Source organism: Grus americana, chromosome 9, assembly GCF_028858705.1.
Source record: "Grus americana isolate bGruAme1 chromosome 9, bGruAme1.mat, whole genome shotgun sequence".
NCBI lineage: Eukaryota > Metazoa > Chordata > Aves > Gruiformes > Gruidae > Grus > Grus americana.
In genome coordinates, this window is record NC_072860.1 from 9,773,859 (window position 1) to 9,789,414 (window position 15,556).

At 41.2% G+C, this 15,556-nt stretch overlaps 1 protein-coding gene across 10 annotated transcripts in view; it reads right to left on the minus strand.

Moving 5' to 3' along the window:
* DOCK10 (dedicator of cytokinesis 10) overlaps nt 1-15,556 on the minus strand; it is a 162,986-nt gene that overhangs the window by 102,095 nt on the left and 45,335 nt on the right. For 2 of the 10 annotated variants that reach the window (XM_054835268.1, XM_054835267.1), the window contains exon 1: nt 11,992-12,337. The exons of the other annotated variants lie outside the window; for them this stretch is intronic. In XM_054835268.1, coding sequence (XP_054691243.1) covers nt 11,992-12,093 — 102 coding nt within the window. In that variant the 5' untranslated portion in view covers nt 12,094-12,337. Of the gene's footprint in view, nt 1-11,991; nt 12,338-15,556 lie in introns of those variants that run through there. 10 annotated transcript variants of the gene reach the window in all.

A 15,556-nucleotide genomic window follows, 5' to 3' on the forward strand; every position in this document is an offset into this window, starting at 1 on the left:
TGAAATAAGTAACCTACCAATTTCTTCACTGCCTTACACAGTCCCACTTCTTGAACTGCTGGTAGCTTGTGAATGCCACGACATTGTTTTTCTTGGTAATAATCCAAGGTTATTCTCCTGGAATAAACTACCTGGCACCCATCCCCATAGCTTCTCTTGTCAGAAACAGGATTAGTATTATCGTAATAGTACTATTATTGCCCGAAACAGCGGTAAAGTAAGAAACCACCACAGGAACAGCCAAACAAAAAGTAAAATAACACTGTCTCGAAATACAATTCAAAAACACACAAAAAAAAGCCCATCTGACATGCTAGAATACATTAAAGAAATGAAGAGTCATGTTTTAGGGTGACGTTTGCTTAATTCAAAGACTTAAGCATCAGAAAAAGTAAATGAGAAAGGGTAAAAGAACTGCTAGAAGGGATGGAAAAGCAGGTGATGAGAAAGAAAAAGGACACTAGTGGAAAGCAAATGCAGAAACACTTCTGCAGAACACTTTTTCAGTCTAATGCAATGGTGGACATTAAGTTGTATTTTACCCACTGTTCTTGCACTGTGCTATCCAGAATAATATAAAGTTTCCCTCCCTCTTCCCTAAACCAAAATTGTGGTGTATTGGAAAAGAAAGCTTTCACATCCCCATAAAACAAATATCTCCAATGGACAATCTCCTGATTCTCCATCATATTTGATTGTATATATGTAATTCACATATGGTCCACTATACATATAATGGTCCAAATACACAAGTCTCTCCCTCTTTTGACTTCATTCTAGAGAGTTCCTGTTTTTTCAGTAATTACAGTAATCTCAAGATTTCTCCCCATGAACACTTTCCCTTCTATATTAAGTTCAAGACTCCATTTGGTATCAAATGCATCTATGAAAAGTTTAAGTATCGGTAACACAGCCACACAAAATAGATTAAAACACTGGGATACACATGTTCCTAGAAAGTTATTCAATTGCTGAACAGCTTATGATAGAATCACAGAATAAGTCAGGACCTCCACAGGTCATCTACTCCAACCCCCTGCTCAAAGCAGGGTAAGTTGGATCAGGCTGCGTGGGAACTTGTCCAGATGAGTCTTGAAAACCTCCAAGGATGGAGATGCAATTTAAAAAGATGGAGCTGCTCCTTCAACAGTTCAGTCTATTAACTCTCTTCTCAGTCTATTAACTCTCTTAGTCCCATTTGCCAGCTTAAGAGTTAATAAACTTCTAAAAATCATTAGTATTTAGCATTCACAGGCCAAAAGCACTATCTACTGATGCTCAGACATTAAAGACTTGTAGAAGGTAGACAAGATCAACACGTAACAGTAATAAATAGAACTTTTTGGAAAGCTCTTTCCCAAGGAAACTGGTTCATGAATGTTACTGTGGGATGTGAGGGAGAGGGAGGAAAGAGAAGCGATACTTGACCTATCCAAATATGGTGTATCTTTAACTACCAACTCCCAGGAAACCACTAAAAGATCTGTCCGTATGAATAAAATAAAAGGGATTCTGACACACAGATTCTGTGCTAGATCCTTTCCTAGGTCAATCTGGAGACATACAAGGACAGTTGTCCATCTTGCCTTAGAGTTAGGAAAGAGAGATTAAATTAGAAATAAAACTTGGGATTGTTTAACAGAAAAAAAAGAAACTTATCTAGAGGAAGGCCACTGTAAAACACAGAAGGCTCAAATGGGAAGAAACACCTTTAAAGTTTGCTTTAGATTCTGTGACAGGACTGTGTATCAGTGTGTGACATTCAGGTAAGACAAGGCACCCTACTAGGACACGAGACTTCACATTAACCCAGCCATGCTACCTTAGACTGGCCCAAGCCAGTAGTTGGCCCTGGCCAGTACCGGTTGACACATCAATAACTAGTCCTGCTCAAGAAACGCTCGGGTTGAGCAGCAGTCATAGGTTTTAGTGAGGTTTCAGTCTGCCGTTTACTGACAGCAGTTCCCCACAGGAACGTAATGGGCTCATCCAACCACATCACCACGCACAGCTCGCTCTCGTTTCCTTTCCAGTATGTTGAGCCACCGCACTATCCTTTCACCCACAAGTTTTAGACTCTCCTTCATTAAATCTACCATTGTATCTATTTATTAAATAATCCTGTACAGACATAAGTTTCAAGGAGTTAAAACATGAAAACACCAGTGCACACTAAGTGTTCCATCTCTGCTTACCACTCATTTTGGGAACCATGCCCAGGTCTGAACAAAGTTCACTCAGTCCAAGTTTAGCAGAAAGCAAACTTGTAGTAGTGTAACTGTTAGCTGCGGTATGAAACCTTATAGCAACCACTTAAAACAAAACTCAAAGTGAAAAAATACATGCACTGACATTGTGTCATGCAGGCACTTTTCCTGTACGGAGTTTTCACTAAAACATATACCTTTTCTGCAGAAAGTCTGTGACATTGACTACACTGGGAACCCTCCCTTCCTAGAGCAGATACTGTTAGGCTAATCGTTTTGCAACAATCTCAGCTTTTAGTAAGTCAGACATGCCATCAAAACCATAAATGTTCATGCTTCAAAACCAGAGATGTGCCAACACAAAATTAATTTAGGACAGATGCTCCATGGAAACATCATGAATGTTACCTTTCAAAATCTTTTAAAAAAACCCACAAAATAAGCAAACAACATAAGTAGGCACCTTCCTATTGAAGTCATGGACTAAGAGCGAGCTGGGGAATCCCACAAATCTTGGCACTTCTCTTGAAATATGGGGGAATCCCATAAAAACTCAAGGCATTTGCAGGTTGTCCACGCCATTGGAAACTACCCTTTTTGCTGGGGTGGCAGAATAAAGAGGTATTCCTTCCCCCCGGAAATCCCTGTGAGGTTGGGGTGAGCATAGCTACATCTCCTTCAAAATTAACGTCCCGCAGATGTTCAGATGCGGGTGGAGGCAGGGTAAGTTATGTCATGTTGGCCTGTTTTCTCTTCAGAAACTGGCAGCACTCAGAAAGCCACTCCTGATAGCTGTCTGAAACACTCCAGGGAGAAACTTCTCCTTGACAGTTGCAAGGTCATTTACGTGAGAGAAGAACGCAACTCGAGAAAAGCCTGGAGCAGAGAACCACAGGGAGCATATGAACATCACTGTTCCCACAGCACTAGTTCTCTAGCTCTCAGTGCTGCAAAGTGCATGATCTGATGGAACATTTTAACAGATACTAACAGAGAAGTCTTACCAGAAAGTTTACACATCTGCAATATAACTAAATGTAAGTAGAGGTGACATTATCAAAATTACTGCACAACTTTTCAGTGAAGCACTTCAATGTTTATGGTGATGTTTTTCTATTGAGGCAATAACAGATGCCATTCTTCCTTCTATGACGTTACAGCGAAATCCCATATAAAATGTAACAGTGTATTATGCCAACTCCCATAAATCACAGACACAAGTAATAGCCCATCCTCATCAATACACCGACTGCAGAGATGACCTAGTCCATTCCCTGCCAACATCAAGCACAACAGTATAATAAATATGATGCCCCTCTTTATCAATTCCGCATGTTCTTACAAACCTTAAGACTATGCAATGTGGACACCAACTCCATCCTTTGTCCAGCCAGTGCGTTGGATTTGGCAAAGCTTAGCACTACAATGCTTAGTATTGCATCTGTGATGGGAAGTGGCAGCTGGTTTATTTAGCAGTTTATCTCTAGAAGGCGTGGAATGACTGCTCAGTTTTCTCATCACAGGCAGACAAAAGCAGCGATGTTGGGATTAGCGAATTTCTCCCTGCGAGCACTAGCAGAGATTTGTAAATGAGTAGGGCTGATTTAAAGCTAATTTAATAACCATAGTGCTGCTGCTTCTCAATTTAACTTGTCTGTTCTTTTTGGAAACAGACCAACCTAGCAAACTGTGCCAAGATCGAATTATGCTGGCTTGGATTTTTATAATGCTTTTTATATTCTCTATCTCAAGTGAGTAATGAATTACATTGAGTCGTACTGAAACGGTTGTGAATACATCTAGTAAAAAGGCACTCTCCGACTCCTCACCTGCTGCAACAATCACAGCAGTACCATTTACTCCACACCCTGACAGTGTTGTGGAGTGTAGTTCTGTAAGTGGTTGAGCCAACTCTTCCAAACTCTTTTTGAGTAGTGAAGAGATCTTTAATGAGCATCAGAGCCAACACCAGAGGGATAATCACTACTTAATTTCACATGGGTGAAACAGCCCAGATTCCACCAGTGATGTACAGCTTGATTGCCATCAACTTCTGGTCGAGGTACAAAAGCATTATTTTTCCCAGTAATAATGGCCAAAAATATCCCCATAAATGATTTTACAGAAACAGATATGGTACCTGGCTTGCCTCCAGCTGCACAGACATTGTGCACTGATGCTAGTACCCATCTTCTCTTCATAATTATAGGATAAAATGACTTACATCTCCTCCTCCTGAAGTCGTATTTTGGTGAACTAAAAGGAGGAGATGATGTAATCGAGACCAATAGTCTCTGGATAGTCACCCCAAGCACTTCCCCATTCTAAAAATAAACTAGACAAAATGCTATGATTTTCTAATGTTTTAATGACATATTATTCCCAGACACCAAATCCTGAGAATCTAAAATTTATTGAATTTAATACAGATGTTTAAATTAATTTCTTCTCTTCCCTGTGCCAGGAAGAAGCAAATTAAAGAAACAGATACACAGAAAGAAATTAAGCTGATGGACTTCAGTTACCTGGACTAAAATATCTTCATGACAGGAGGATCCACTGCATGTTCATAAAAAGAGTCAAAGGAATTGCAATGGCCAGATTGGTCGAGATCAACTAGGACTCTGATTTTGTATTTCATCCAAGCTACGACTTGTCTAAAATTACAATTCATTCTTGTATACATCTGAAATACTGAAATGGGCAGACTTACAAGAGAAAGGGCCACTTATTGAAATAACATCACCTTCCTTCATTTTTTATAGACTTCTCAATGATACTATTAACCAAGTCCAATCCTACTAAAACTCACAACAGCAAATTAAATTACTTTCTGGGATGACATCAATGTGAAGTGCTTCTCGCACTTCTTCCTTTCCCCAGTTAAATACTGTCTCTGGCATAATACATGACATTAGATTTTATTTTTTTTTATATATACGGCTAATATCCGTAGTTAATTTTATTCCACCAGGGTGGGCCAATTTAAATGAAATATTTCTTTGCTAATCCTGTCCAAACTCAAGCTGAAGAACAGTCAGGACTCCACGACTTGCAGAAGGTGTAGCATAAAGGCTGAATTTAACCCTGTCTCCAGACGTGCTAGCAATGCAGCCTGCCCAGCAGCACTCAGGCACGCTAGCCACAGCTGCTTGAATATTCAAGGAGCTGAAGCTGAGGCTAGAAAACCATTCACTTTTTATGGAGTCACCAAAACTTTTGCTTTTTTGCAGGACCAAGGCACATCTCTATTCACCATGAGGCGGTACAGCAGTTCAATGCCTGGGGTGATTTCCACGGGAGGGTATCCGCACTGCACACACCTTTTTCCCCCACCAGCTGAGATCATGGGTGAGCAACCAGACGACCCAAGGCAGTGCTGGAAGCGAGTCCCATGGCAGCATTTGTACCCAGTGAGCAGGGACAGAGCAGCTACACCAAGATTATGGCGTCCCCAACATCTGCAAGCAGCTGAGCTGGGAGTGACAGGTCTCAATCTCAAAATGCTCTCACTCCACAGGCCTGCCCTCTCTCTACTCCCAACATGCTCCACATCACGTTATGGATTTTCTTTAAGGAAAAGAAGTTTTGCATTTCAAGCACAATCAGAGTCTGCAACAGGTATTCGGGGAAAGGACAGGGAAGCACAGCCAGAACCAGCAGGCAGACGGTCCCTCCTTTTATTTTAGATCTCGCCATTTTTACGATTGCATGGTCTGGTATGCATCTGTTTACAGCCAAACTCTCTGGCCACATTACAAAGGCTACATTTGGCTCAGTGTGTGATACACAGTCAACAAATTTATTAAAATTAGTGGTACAAAGAAAATTTTCTGTGACACCCCCTCTCTTCCACCCTAAAACACATTCACTTGTCAGGTCAAAAATGTTTAATTTGTCACGTCTTTCAGTAAACCTTGGAGAATTGCCCTTGGAAAGAATCCAGCCAGTCTTTCAGGGCTGCAAGCACCACTGATACACTCTTTAGTGCCAGTGGTGAAGCCGACATGCCAATAAATTTCATTAAGGGGATTGCCAGTTCCCACAAGATTCTAGTACAGAGAAAATTGCAGAGAATTACAAAAAGATTCAAACCCCCAAATTCCTAGTGATTCAGAAATTAGTTTCCAAAATGCTATAGTACCTATCAGCTTAAGCAGCGCAAAAGCAGGGAAACCTGTGGAACATCCTGCTGGGAATAAAGAAAGTGAAAAGTCATTTTCTTTCCTTAAAGCCTCTTTATTCAAAGAAAATTCTGATTGACATCAATAAGGGATTTGCTTGACTAAATGAGACTTACTCCATACAAATACAGCTGGGATGGGATGAATCCTAATTGCTTACATTGGAAATTACCATTGTTTTGTGGATCAAAAAATCTATAAAGCTCTACTTTGCATATTTTCCAGCTTTAAGAGTTATTGTAAGATACTTCAGTGTGTTATATATTTGAAAAATGGAAACACCTTTTATCTGAATGAGCTAACTCAGATCAGATTCATTTTAACTGATGGGCCAGCTGCAGCCATTGGAGGCTTCAGCACCACACAGACACGTAACTTCTTCAGCAAGCTGACCGACCAAGATTAAGACTACTCAAACCACAGAGACTTGTTCTCAGGCACCTAGGAGTGACCTACTCTTTCTATTACATTTTATTTCTCAGGTTAGAATTTATTGTTGCTTTCGTTATGAATTTTGAAAGCACTAGGCCTTGTAAAACTATCTCACTCACGGTTAAAATGTGCAAGCCACACTGGACTGTTGGTTCAGCAAAGCATCCAAGCTGGGGGGACAGAGGGAATGCTTCATGCTATGCTTGACTTAAGTCGTAAGTGTTTCCTGAATTCTGTTTCTCAGCCATGATTATACACCTGGCGCTGTAGCCTCACTGCGGTGCTTTCTGGATCTGGAAGGCATATGCATGGGCATGTATGCATGTGCATCTTCAATGACTAGCACTTGCCATTTTAGACATTAGATAAAACTACCTATATAGTTTGCAAAATATTCAAGGTAACAAGAAAACAACTTACTTGTTCTCTGTGTTTACGTAGTAGCCGGAAACCCTTTTTAGGGAGGAGATAAACAAATTTCATTTAATCAGAAAATACAAAAATCAGCATTATCGTGCCACTGACAACAAGACCTCTAAAGCAACTGTTAAGTTTTTAAATAAAGTTTCATGTATTGGGTCTTCAAAATGTCAGAAGTTACAGCTTCTAAATAGTGAGTACTTCTGAAGCACAGACTAAATATTTGCCCATAGGTCACTTCAGGGGAAAAACAAGAAAGTCTTGTTAAGTATCTTAAGGGGTTTTTTTCAAGTTTAATTTACACAGACCTCTAACCTGGCAACATTCAGCCACTTCACTCCCCTTACCTGACCTTAGCCAGAAAAAAAAAGGGCACTTAGAGCAACAAAAGGTTTTCTTTAAAGCTACCACACTGAATTTATTCATAAAGAAAGGAAGCAAAAGCCAAAGATGCGATTCACTCGTCTTCATACAGCCATCTGAACAAATCGGTAGGATGCGCTGAAAGGGGATTGGGAAGAAGGGACGGGAGCAGAGAGGACCTGCCGACACAGAGCTGGAGCGCTCCACCTGGCCACTTGCCTCATTAGCGATTACTTCACCCCAGGGAAGAAGTGAATTGTCCTGCCCTGGGCACCACAAAGGGGATGCTGAAGGGACTGTAGTTCCACTATTCTGTAAATACTCTTTGCTTCATGTTCGCCTTTTCCAGCATGGTCTCAGGCGGGCAGATTCATGGTCGCAAACAGGAACATTAACAAAACCATCCTGCAACCTGCATATAGTGGATTTGACCAAAGCTCTTAAGCTTCCAGTACAAAGTTTATGTAAACAGCACTTCTAAGACTGTGTATACACACACACATACATATAACTTCACATATATAGAAAGAGTCATTGTAGTCTAAGGAAAATCTGCATTACAAAAAAGATACTCCCAATTTTTGCCCTTAAGTGACCCTCATAGCAAAGGTAGAAACCCAGCTGACACCTACAGCATCTATACAGCAATAATAGACCTGGATATCACAACAAGATCAGACCAAACCAGTCCCCTCTGTTTGGCCAACTGAATGGATAAGGGAGATGGACCAATCTACCTACGGTGACCTGTGTACAGGTTCAGGGGAAGGACAGGAGGGAGGACATACCAGTTGTTCCTAGCTCACCTGCTCCTTCACCAGGTTCATCTAGCACAAACCTGCTGCTAAAACAGGGGTGTGTTTTATGTAACACCATGCACAGCACAAAATGGTCTTTAAAAAAGTTTTTATTTACTTTGAAAATAAAGGTTTCTTTTTAGTAGACTGTTTTTACAGTACATAGGAGACTTTTTTTTAGGACCAAAGAGAAAACTCTCATGTCTGTTCATTAGGTCATGCTCTGATGCTAAAGACTTTGATCACTATTGTAAGTCTGATGATGACTAAGTCTGCTGATTACGCAACACAGTGCATAAGCAAACCACATTGCCCGTTTTCTCTTAAATACTAAAATTTAGATGTATGAAGTCCTAGACCTGTACACTGAGCAAACAGCTTTTTTGGAAGGGCTCAACCACTTCAGAAGCCCCTGAAGCAAAAAAAACTGGCAAAAATGTTTGCGCTAGCTCTAAATAAACTTTTCAAAAATACCATTTGACTTCTAGAGAGTACTTAGCAATAAATCACTGTCCCGTAGGGTATATCTCATATATGCTGTTCTGCTTCATTTTCCTCAGTGAATATCTCCTTTTTTCTACCTACACTATGGTTACTTATCTCTTCATGAGTTATAGATATCTTTTCATGCTATGTATCTGAGCATAAGCATTCCGCTCTTGTGAGACCCCACCTGGAGTATTGTGTCCAGCTCTGGGGGCCCCAGTACAGGAGAGACATGGAGCTGTTGGAGTGAGTCCAGAGGAGGCCACGAAGCTGATCAGAGGGCTGGAGCACCTCTCCTGTGAGGACAGGCTGAGAGAGTTGGGATTGTTCAGCCTGGAGAAAAGGCGGCTCCGGGGAGATCTAATTGCGGCCTTCTGGTACCTGAAGGGGCCTACAGGAAAGCTGGTGAGGGACTGTTTATCAGGGAGTGTAGTGACAGGACAAGGGGGAATGGGTTCAAGCTGAAGGAGGGTCAATTTAGATAACATGTTAGAAAGAAATTCTTTACTGTGAGAGTGGTGAGGCACTGGAACAGGTTGCCCAGAGAGGTTGTGGATGCCCCATCCCTGGAAGTGTTTAAGACCAGGCTGGATGAGGCTTTGGCCAATGTGGTCTAGTGGAGGGTGTCCCTGCCCATGGCAGGGGGTTGGAACTAGATGATCTCTGAGGTCCCTTCCGACCCAAACCATTCTATGATTCTATGAAATAATTGTAAGTATTTCCACAGAGGCTTTATCTGTAAAAATTAGTATCTATACATGACCATTATAAAATCAGCTCTCACAATGACATTAAAATTATAATTGTTTCTTTGACATCAACTACCCTCCCAATCAATTATCTAGCTTTCAAGTCATTTACACAAGCAGAATGTAAATGAGAGCAAGATCTGGTCAACCACATTGAGCTCAATCAACAGCCTACAATCAATTAAAACTAATCAGAACATAATTAGTCTTAAAAAAGGAATTTCTAGCAAATAATACAAGTTCATCTACAGAAAATACAGGTCTAAATGTAGTACATTAAGAAACACTCTCTTTGAATAAGGTCCCTGTATATGAAAGCCTTTACAGCTGCGGCGGGAGCTAACATCACTTTGAAACCTGCAACATTGGAGGTGCGGAGGACTGATGCATGAAGGAGAGATCGGCTCCTGGTTGATTGCAAAAAGTGCCCGTAGGCCAAAGATTTAACATGCTCCAATTATGAAACACTGGGCAGAAAGACACAGGTCACAAGCCACAAAAGTAAAGCCAAGTGTGCCCGCGTTTCTTAAGGGCTAAACAAACTATTGAGAAATAAGCTTGCAGAATAGCATGACACAGTGACCCCATCTTAGTGTGACTTATGTCTGCAAAGAATAGAAATCAGAGCAGATTGCCCTGAAAACCCGAACTATGTCCCCGACATTACAGCAGCCAGCCACCTCACAGGAAGTGCAGTGCGAACCACAAGCCTCTGACGAAAAAGGCATGTTACCTATTTCCAATTAAAGGCAAAAGACCCACGGTTTCAAGCGCTCTAAGTTTCAGGTCAGAGTATAATACATTTTATTGACTCTTAGAAATCACAACAATATAAAGGTTCTTTGGCACCACTAAATTGAACAGACTCAGCTTCTGTTATCTGAGGATACAGGCAAAAAATGAACAAATATATTCCTCTCTATCTGCAGGCAGGCTACTGATTTATTGTTGTTATTCAGACTTTGTTTTATTTCCAGCCATACTTCCCTGTAGGGCTTCAACCACTTCTGGTGAGCACTATTCAAGTATAGACGGGATTTGTACAATAATGACAAAAATCCCTCCTGACCAGGATTTAAGAGGGTAAGGCAAGCAGCAGTGCCTACCTCCTACCAAAGTCTTGTGAACTGCCAGGGTTAGATGCTTTCAGCATTCATTCTTGGGACCCAAGACCGTGAAGCTTACACTTGGTATCTTCAACTGTATGTCGATAGCTCAGGGCAGCAGGAACTACACTATAAAGCAGCCTTGTCAAAAAGGTCCATTTCCATATAAAATATCTATCTAAAATGGCAGCTAGTCACAAGCAAAACCCAAACACTCTAGTAGGTGAACCACAGACCATCTTCATCAATCTGTGAACAACTGTTAGAGCTACAAATTTATTTTCCTTCCTGTTTAAAAAAAGTTAATGAGAATAATCTTCTTCAGTATATTATCACTGATTCTTTTACACTGGACATGCAGAATAGCCCCTAAAGAGCTTCCAGCATGCACATGGAAACACAGCTTGTAACTGGATATACAAAACTACGGAAGAAAACCAAACACCTCTTGCCATGAAGAAAAGGATCTGTTGTCTCCAAATTATTCTTGGGGAAGCCATTAAACGTTTGATATCTAAAAGTAATCTCTCAAGTTAAAAGATTACACCGAAAACCAGTACTTGCCTAAGGCTTCTCAACAGAAGGCTCTAAGCGTTTTACATAAAGTTATCTGCAGTTTCAATTTCAGCCAGGAACTCATGAGCTGCCCAGCGTCACACAGCAGAGTTTCGGGAGGTGCAGTCCTAGCCCAAAGCCATCGCTGGCAAAGCTGCCGTCTGCCTTGGGGGCAGAACCTCACTCCAGCTTTCCATCAGGGCTCTGGAGCTTTCTCCATTTGCTCCCTGCACTGCAGGAGGACAGTGGCTTTCTCCTCCACCTCCTGGCCTTGAAAGGCATAAATCACCCATAGTAGATTGTGAGATCTGAAATAGCACAGAGTGACTTTCTACTCCAGAAGCAACATTATGGGTTTTCATGGAACTACCAAGCATGTGTTACCAGGCACCAGAGAGACTCTCACATCATGCTATCAGTACGTGTCTGATCGACAGCTTGATGCTATACAAACGTTTCCCTAACGCACTTGAGTTCTATAAACTCCTGAACTCCCTGTGCTTCAGTCTCACACTTCAGTAATCATTCTCCAATGTTCAGTACCTCATCACATGGATTGACAAGACTCAGTCAATCCTACGTACACACCAAGGAATAAATCCTGCTCTCTCCTATGCGTAGTCTGAGGAGCGTTTGACCTGTAATTTCTTAGCAATTTCATAGGAGAGATGGAAGAAGAGACGTATACTCACACAGCTTAATCTGTGAATTTCTCCTTGATTCACTCGCCTAATGGTCCTTCTCTTCCTCCGCAGTTCGCTGGGCTCCCTTCTGAATCTCCTGCGAAAGCTCATTGTATCCGTACAAATTCAAGCAGCAAACAAATCTCTGTTTAAATACTGTGCTCTTTTAACCTCTTTCCTTCAGCAGCTTCAGCATAACAACTGGAAGCTGCGTATCCTGTTCAAGGGGGAAGTATGTCTAAAACTTACATGCTGTATCCACAGTAACTGAACAGAAAGAAGAAGAAAACCAGCAATAACTCATTTCTTCCTGTGAATAATATTCTGCTATTAAGGCGAGAGTGTCTCATTAAACCACAAATACACCCAGCCCCCGCCTCTAATGCAAATCAAAATAGGAAGTTGTAGAAAAAACACTTGCAACTGAACATCTGTCTTTGTCTCAGAACCCATTACATCCTTTCTCCTTACCGCCCTCCCCGATTTGAAAGCCGAAATGGCTGCACTCTTACTTCATGTGCACGTACGCCTGCAAGCTAAAAAAAAGGCACTCATGGAACAACCACCTCCTACCGAGCCCCTCGGTAGCAGACTTCAATCACAGAGCACACAGCAACAGGTTCGTGCTGCCGTGGCCCAGAATCATCTCTGCTTTTGGACCAAGGTAACAGTTCCCCTTTCAAAGGGGCATGAAACACCAATAAGAGGAAGCACCCTGCAAATTCCTAAACCTGCAGACAGTTATAAAAAGGGAAAAATAGAGACATTTATATGCTAATATGCAAAATACATTTTTGGCTTGTAACAACCTGGTTTTAGAAGTGCTTGTCACCTGCCACCTAAGAAAACCGACTGCTTGCTTCAACCCTGCTCCCACCTCAGGTGAGAGTAAAGCTGCTAGACAGAGCCTGTTCCCCAGATACCCCACGCAGGGGCAAGCACAGCAGCTCCTCACCAGGTTTAGAGTGCCTCAGAACCACAAAGGCAACGGAAGCAGTGGCACGGGCAATCAAACTGTTCTTAATGAAGGTAGGAGACTTGCCCAACGCTCAGCTGTCTGAAGGCTGGCAGGGCACAAAGGTCTTTTACAACTGCCCCAACCCCCTCAGTGCCCACACATGTGCATGCACACACAGACCCTTTTCTTCTCCTTTGTTCCAGCTGAGGATCCATCCTGCTGTAGCAGCAAAGCTGCATTCCCCTATGCACACAGTCTTTATGTGGCATGCATTAGCTTTTTTATTTTTACTTAATATCGGTGTGCATAACTAAGACAAATTGATAGGTTTTCTGCTTTTTCATTCCGGATTTTTTGCAAATTGGACGATAAGCATCTTTTTCACAGCTTGTTTCAATTAAATACTCTGTCTGAGATCTGCAACTTTACCGAGTGACTTTTTTTTTTTCTTTCCAGCAAATAATTCTGAGTTCTATGAACTCTTTCACACATTTTTCAGCATTACTAACATTTGATCCAAAGTAACAAACCTTTGCAGAATTTCCATGATCGTTCCACATGCAGGATTTCCATGACAGCAGAGCAGTCACACTGAGCCCAGCGTGTCTGACCTGAGCACTACAAAACAACGCATCGGTCTGATTACTTTGCTTTGTCTTTCACAGTTAAAACATGGTGCAACTTCATGAATTAAAAACCCCTCTCATCCTTATCTTCATCATTTAGCTTTGCCTTTGAGAAGATCACCTCCTTTATTTAAACCGAGCATTACCAGCCTGCTGTGAGACTGCTTAAGACAGATTTCACTGTACTCCTACTTAGCAGTGAAAAGCATCCGTGTCTGGCACTAGAAAACAGAAAAGACAACAGAAACCCTTTGCCAAGGTATGCAGACATTTCAAGTGGCTACCAATATAGCACCGCAACATTAACCAAGTTGGAATCACCCTTGCTTTCTCTCAAACCACCACGCTATCTACACCGAGTCCCAAGTGCCTCTCACATAACGCAGTGAGTGCAGCTGCCAAGACAAGAGATCCTTGCCAGAAGTTAAATGCAATGCTGGATCCATCAGCTCTGCTGGCTTAACTTTCAGCAGGTATCAATTCCTCTCAGAGGCTCCTTCGCCTATTGACTCCTTTCTCCAACGGTCACAGAGAACAAGCTGAGCTCCATCTTTCCTTTCCTCGGGAAGGCTCGCTCCCAGCTTCCTGCCTCCAGCAGCACCGAGGAGCCCTTCCAGGGCAGCCTTTCCACTGAGATAAGGGTCACCACCGCTTCCTGAAACTTTGATGAACTTGTGTTACTTCCAAATAATACAAAAGATGAACTTAGGTTCAAGTTTCCAGCTGGTCCTCATCCAATTTACGCCACTGAGTATCTTCTGTCCAAAGGATTTTCATTCCTAATAACATTAAACCTCATTTATTTCTATATCTCTGACCGCCAGTTTTTCAGACTCGATGCTAAAGGCACTGAGCATTATATTTTCTCAACACCAAGGCATTAAAAGGTTGAAGCAATGAAATAACAAATAAGCTACAGCATTCATGCAGAAATATAAACAGAACTAATAGTAAACAATTGCAAATAAAGATTCCACTTTCTTAAATCTGTTTTGAATGCAAATCCCTCTACACTTGTAATGGAGAATAACATCACCAGTTAAATGTCTAATAAGGCTTTGTCCTGTAGCAGAAGTATGAAGCAAAACTTCATTAGCATTAGTGTGACTGTAAAAGATTTCCTAATTTCCTAATTCCCTCTCTATCTCTTCGATTAAAAATATCGGGTACTTTAAGATGATCATAAAATTGGTTACGTTAATACGAATAAAGCTCCTGCACTGCTGTTAAATTCAGAACTATTATGTGTAAGGTGAGAAGTGTTATCCTTACTTCCAGTTATCCCAAGAAAAGAAGTGTTTGGTCACAGGAAATCCACGAGCCTTGGTTTACATTTGTGAACTGCTGTATCAGATTCACATAGTCAAAACAAGGATGTTGAAGCACTTCAGAAATGATACAATATGTAGTCAATTCAGTGTGTAATTGCCCTCCACTCTGCTGTCTTTGCTGAACGTTTTCATCTGTTCCCAACATTTTGAAGAAACTTACTAATATCTAGATCGGAAAAATAATAACATTTGCTATCTCTACTGCTGGTAAGAAATAGCTATGCATTCCTTTTGCTTCAGAGCTGCTAGCAGTCAGTTTTCTGATAGGGGTTATGAGTTATTAAAGAACTTTTTTTATTCTCTTTTTCTACATTTCTTCTAGAGCTTCTGTCCAACTTAATTTATTTCCCTCTTAAATCTATTCGCTGTCATGCTTCATTTACTTCAGTTTGAATGTATGATATACAGCAATATGCAAAAATGTACTGCTGGACAAACTAAACCACTGCTACAGTATGTTGTGCAATCATTGGAAAATGAATTTCACTAGTGCTTTGCTAACAGCCACATAAAGATACAAAAATTCAGTCCCTAAAGTACGTATCTTTAACTAGCATAAAAGACAATCCAAACAGGCTAAATATTTGAGTTGCTGTGTAGCAAACACTGAATTCAACATATTGTCCTTCTAAAATAATATAATCTACTAACTCCCACCA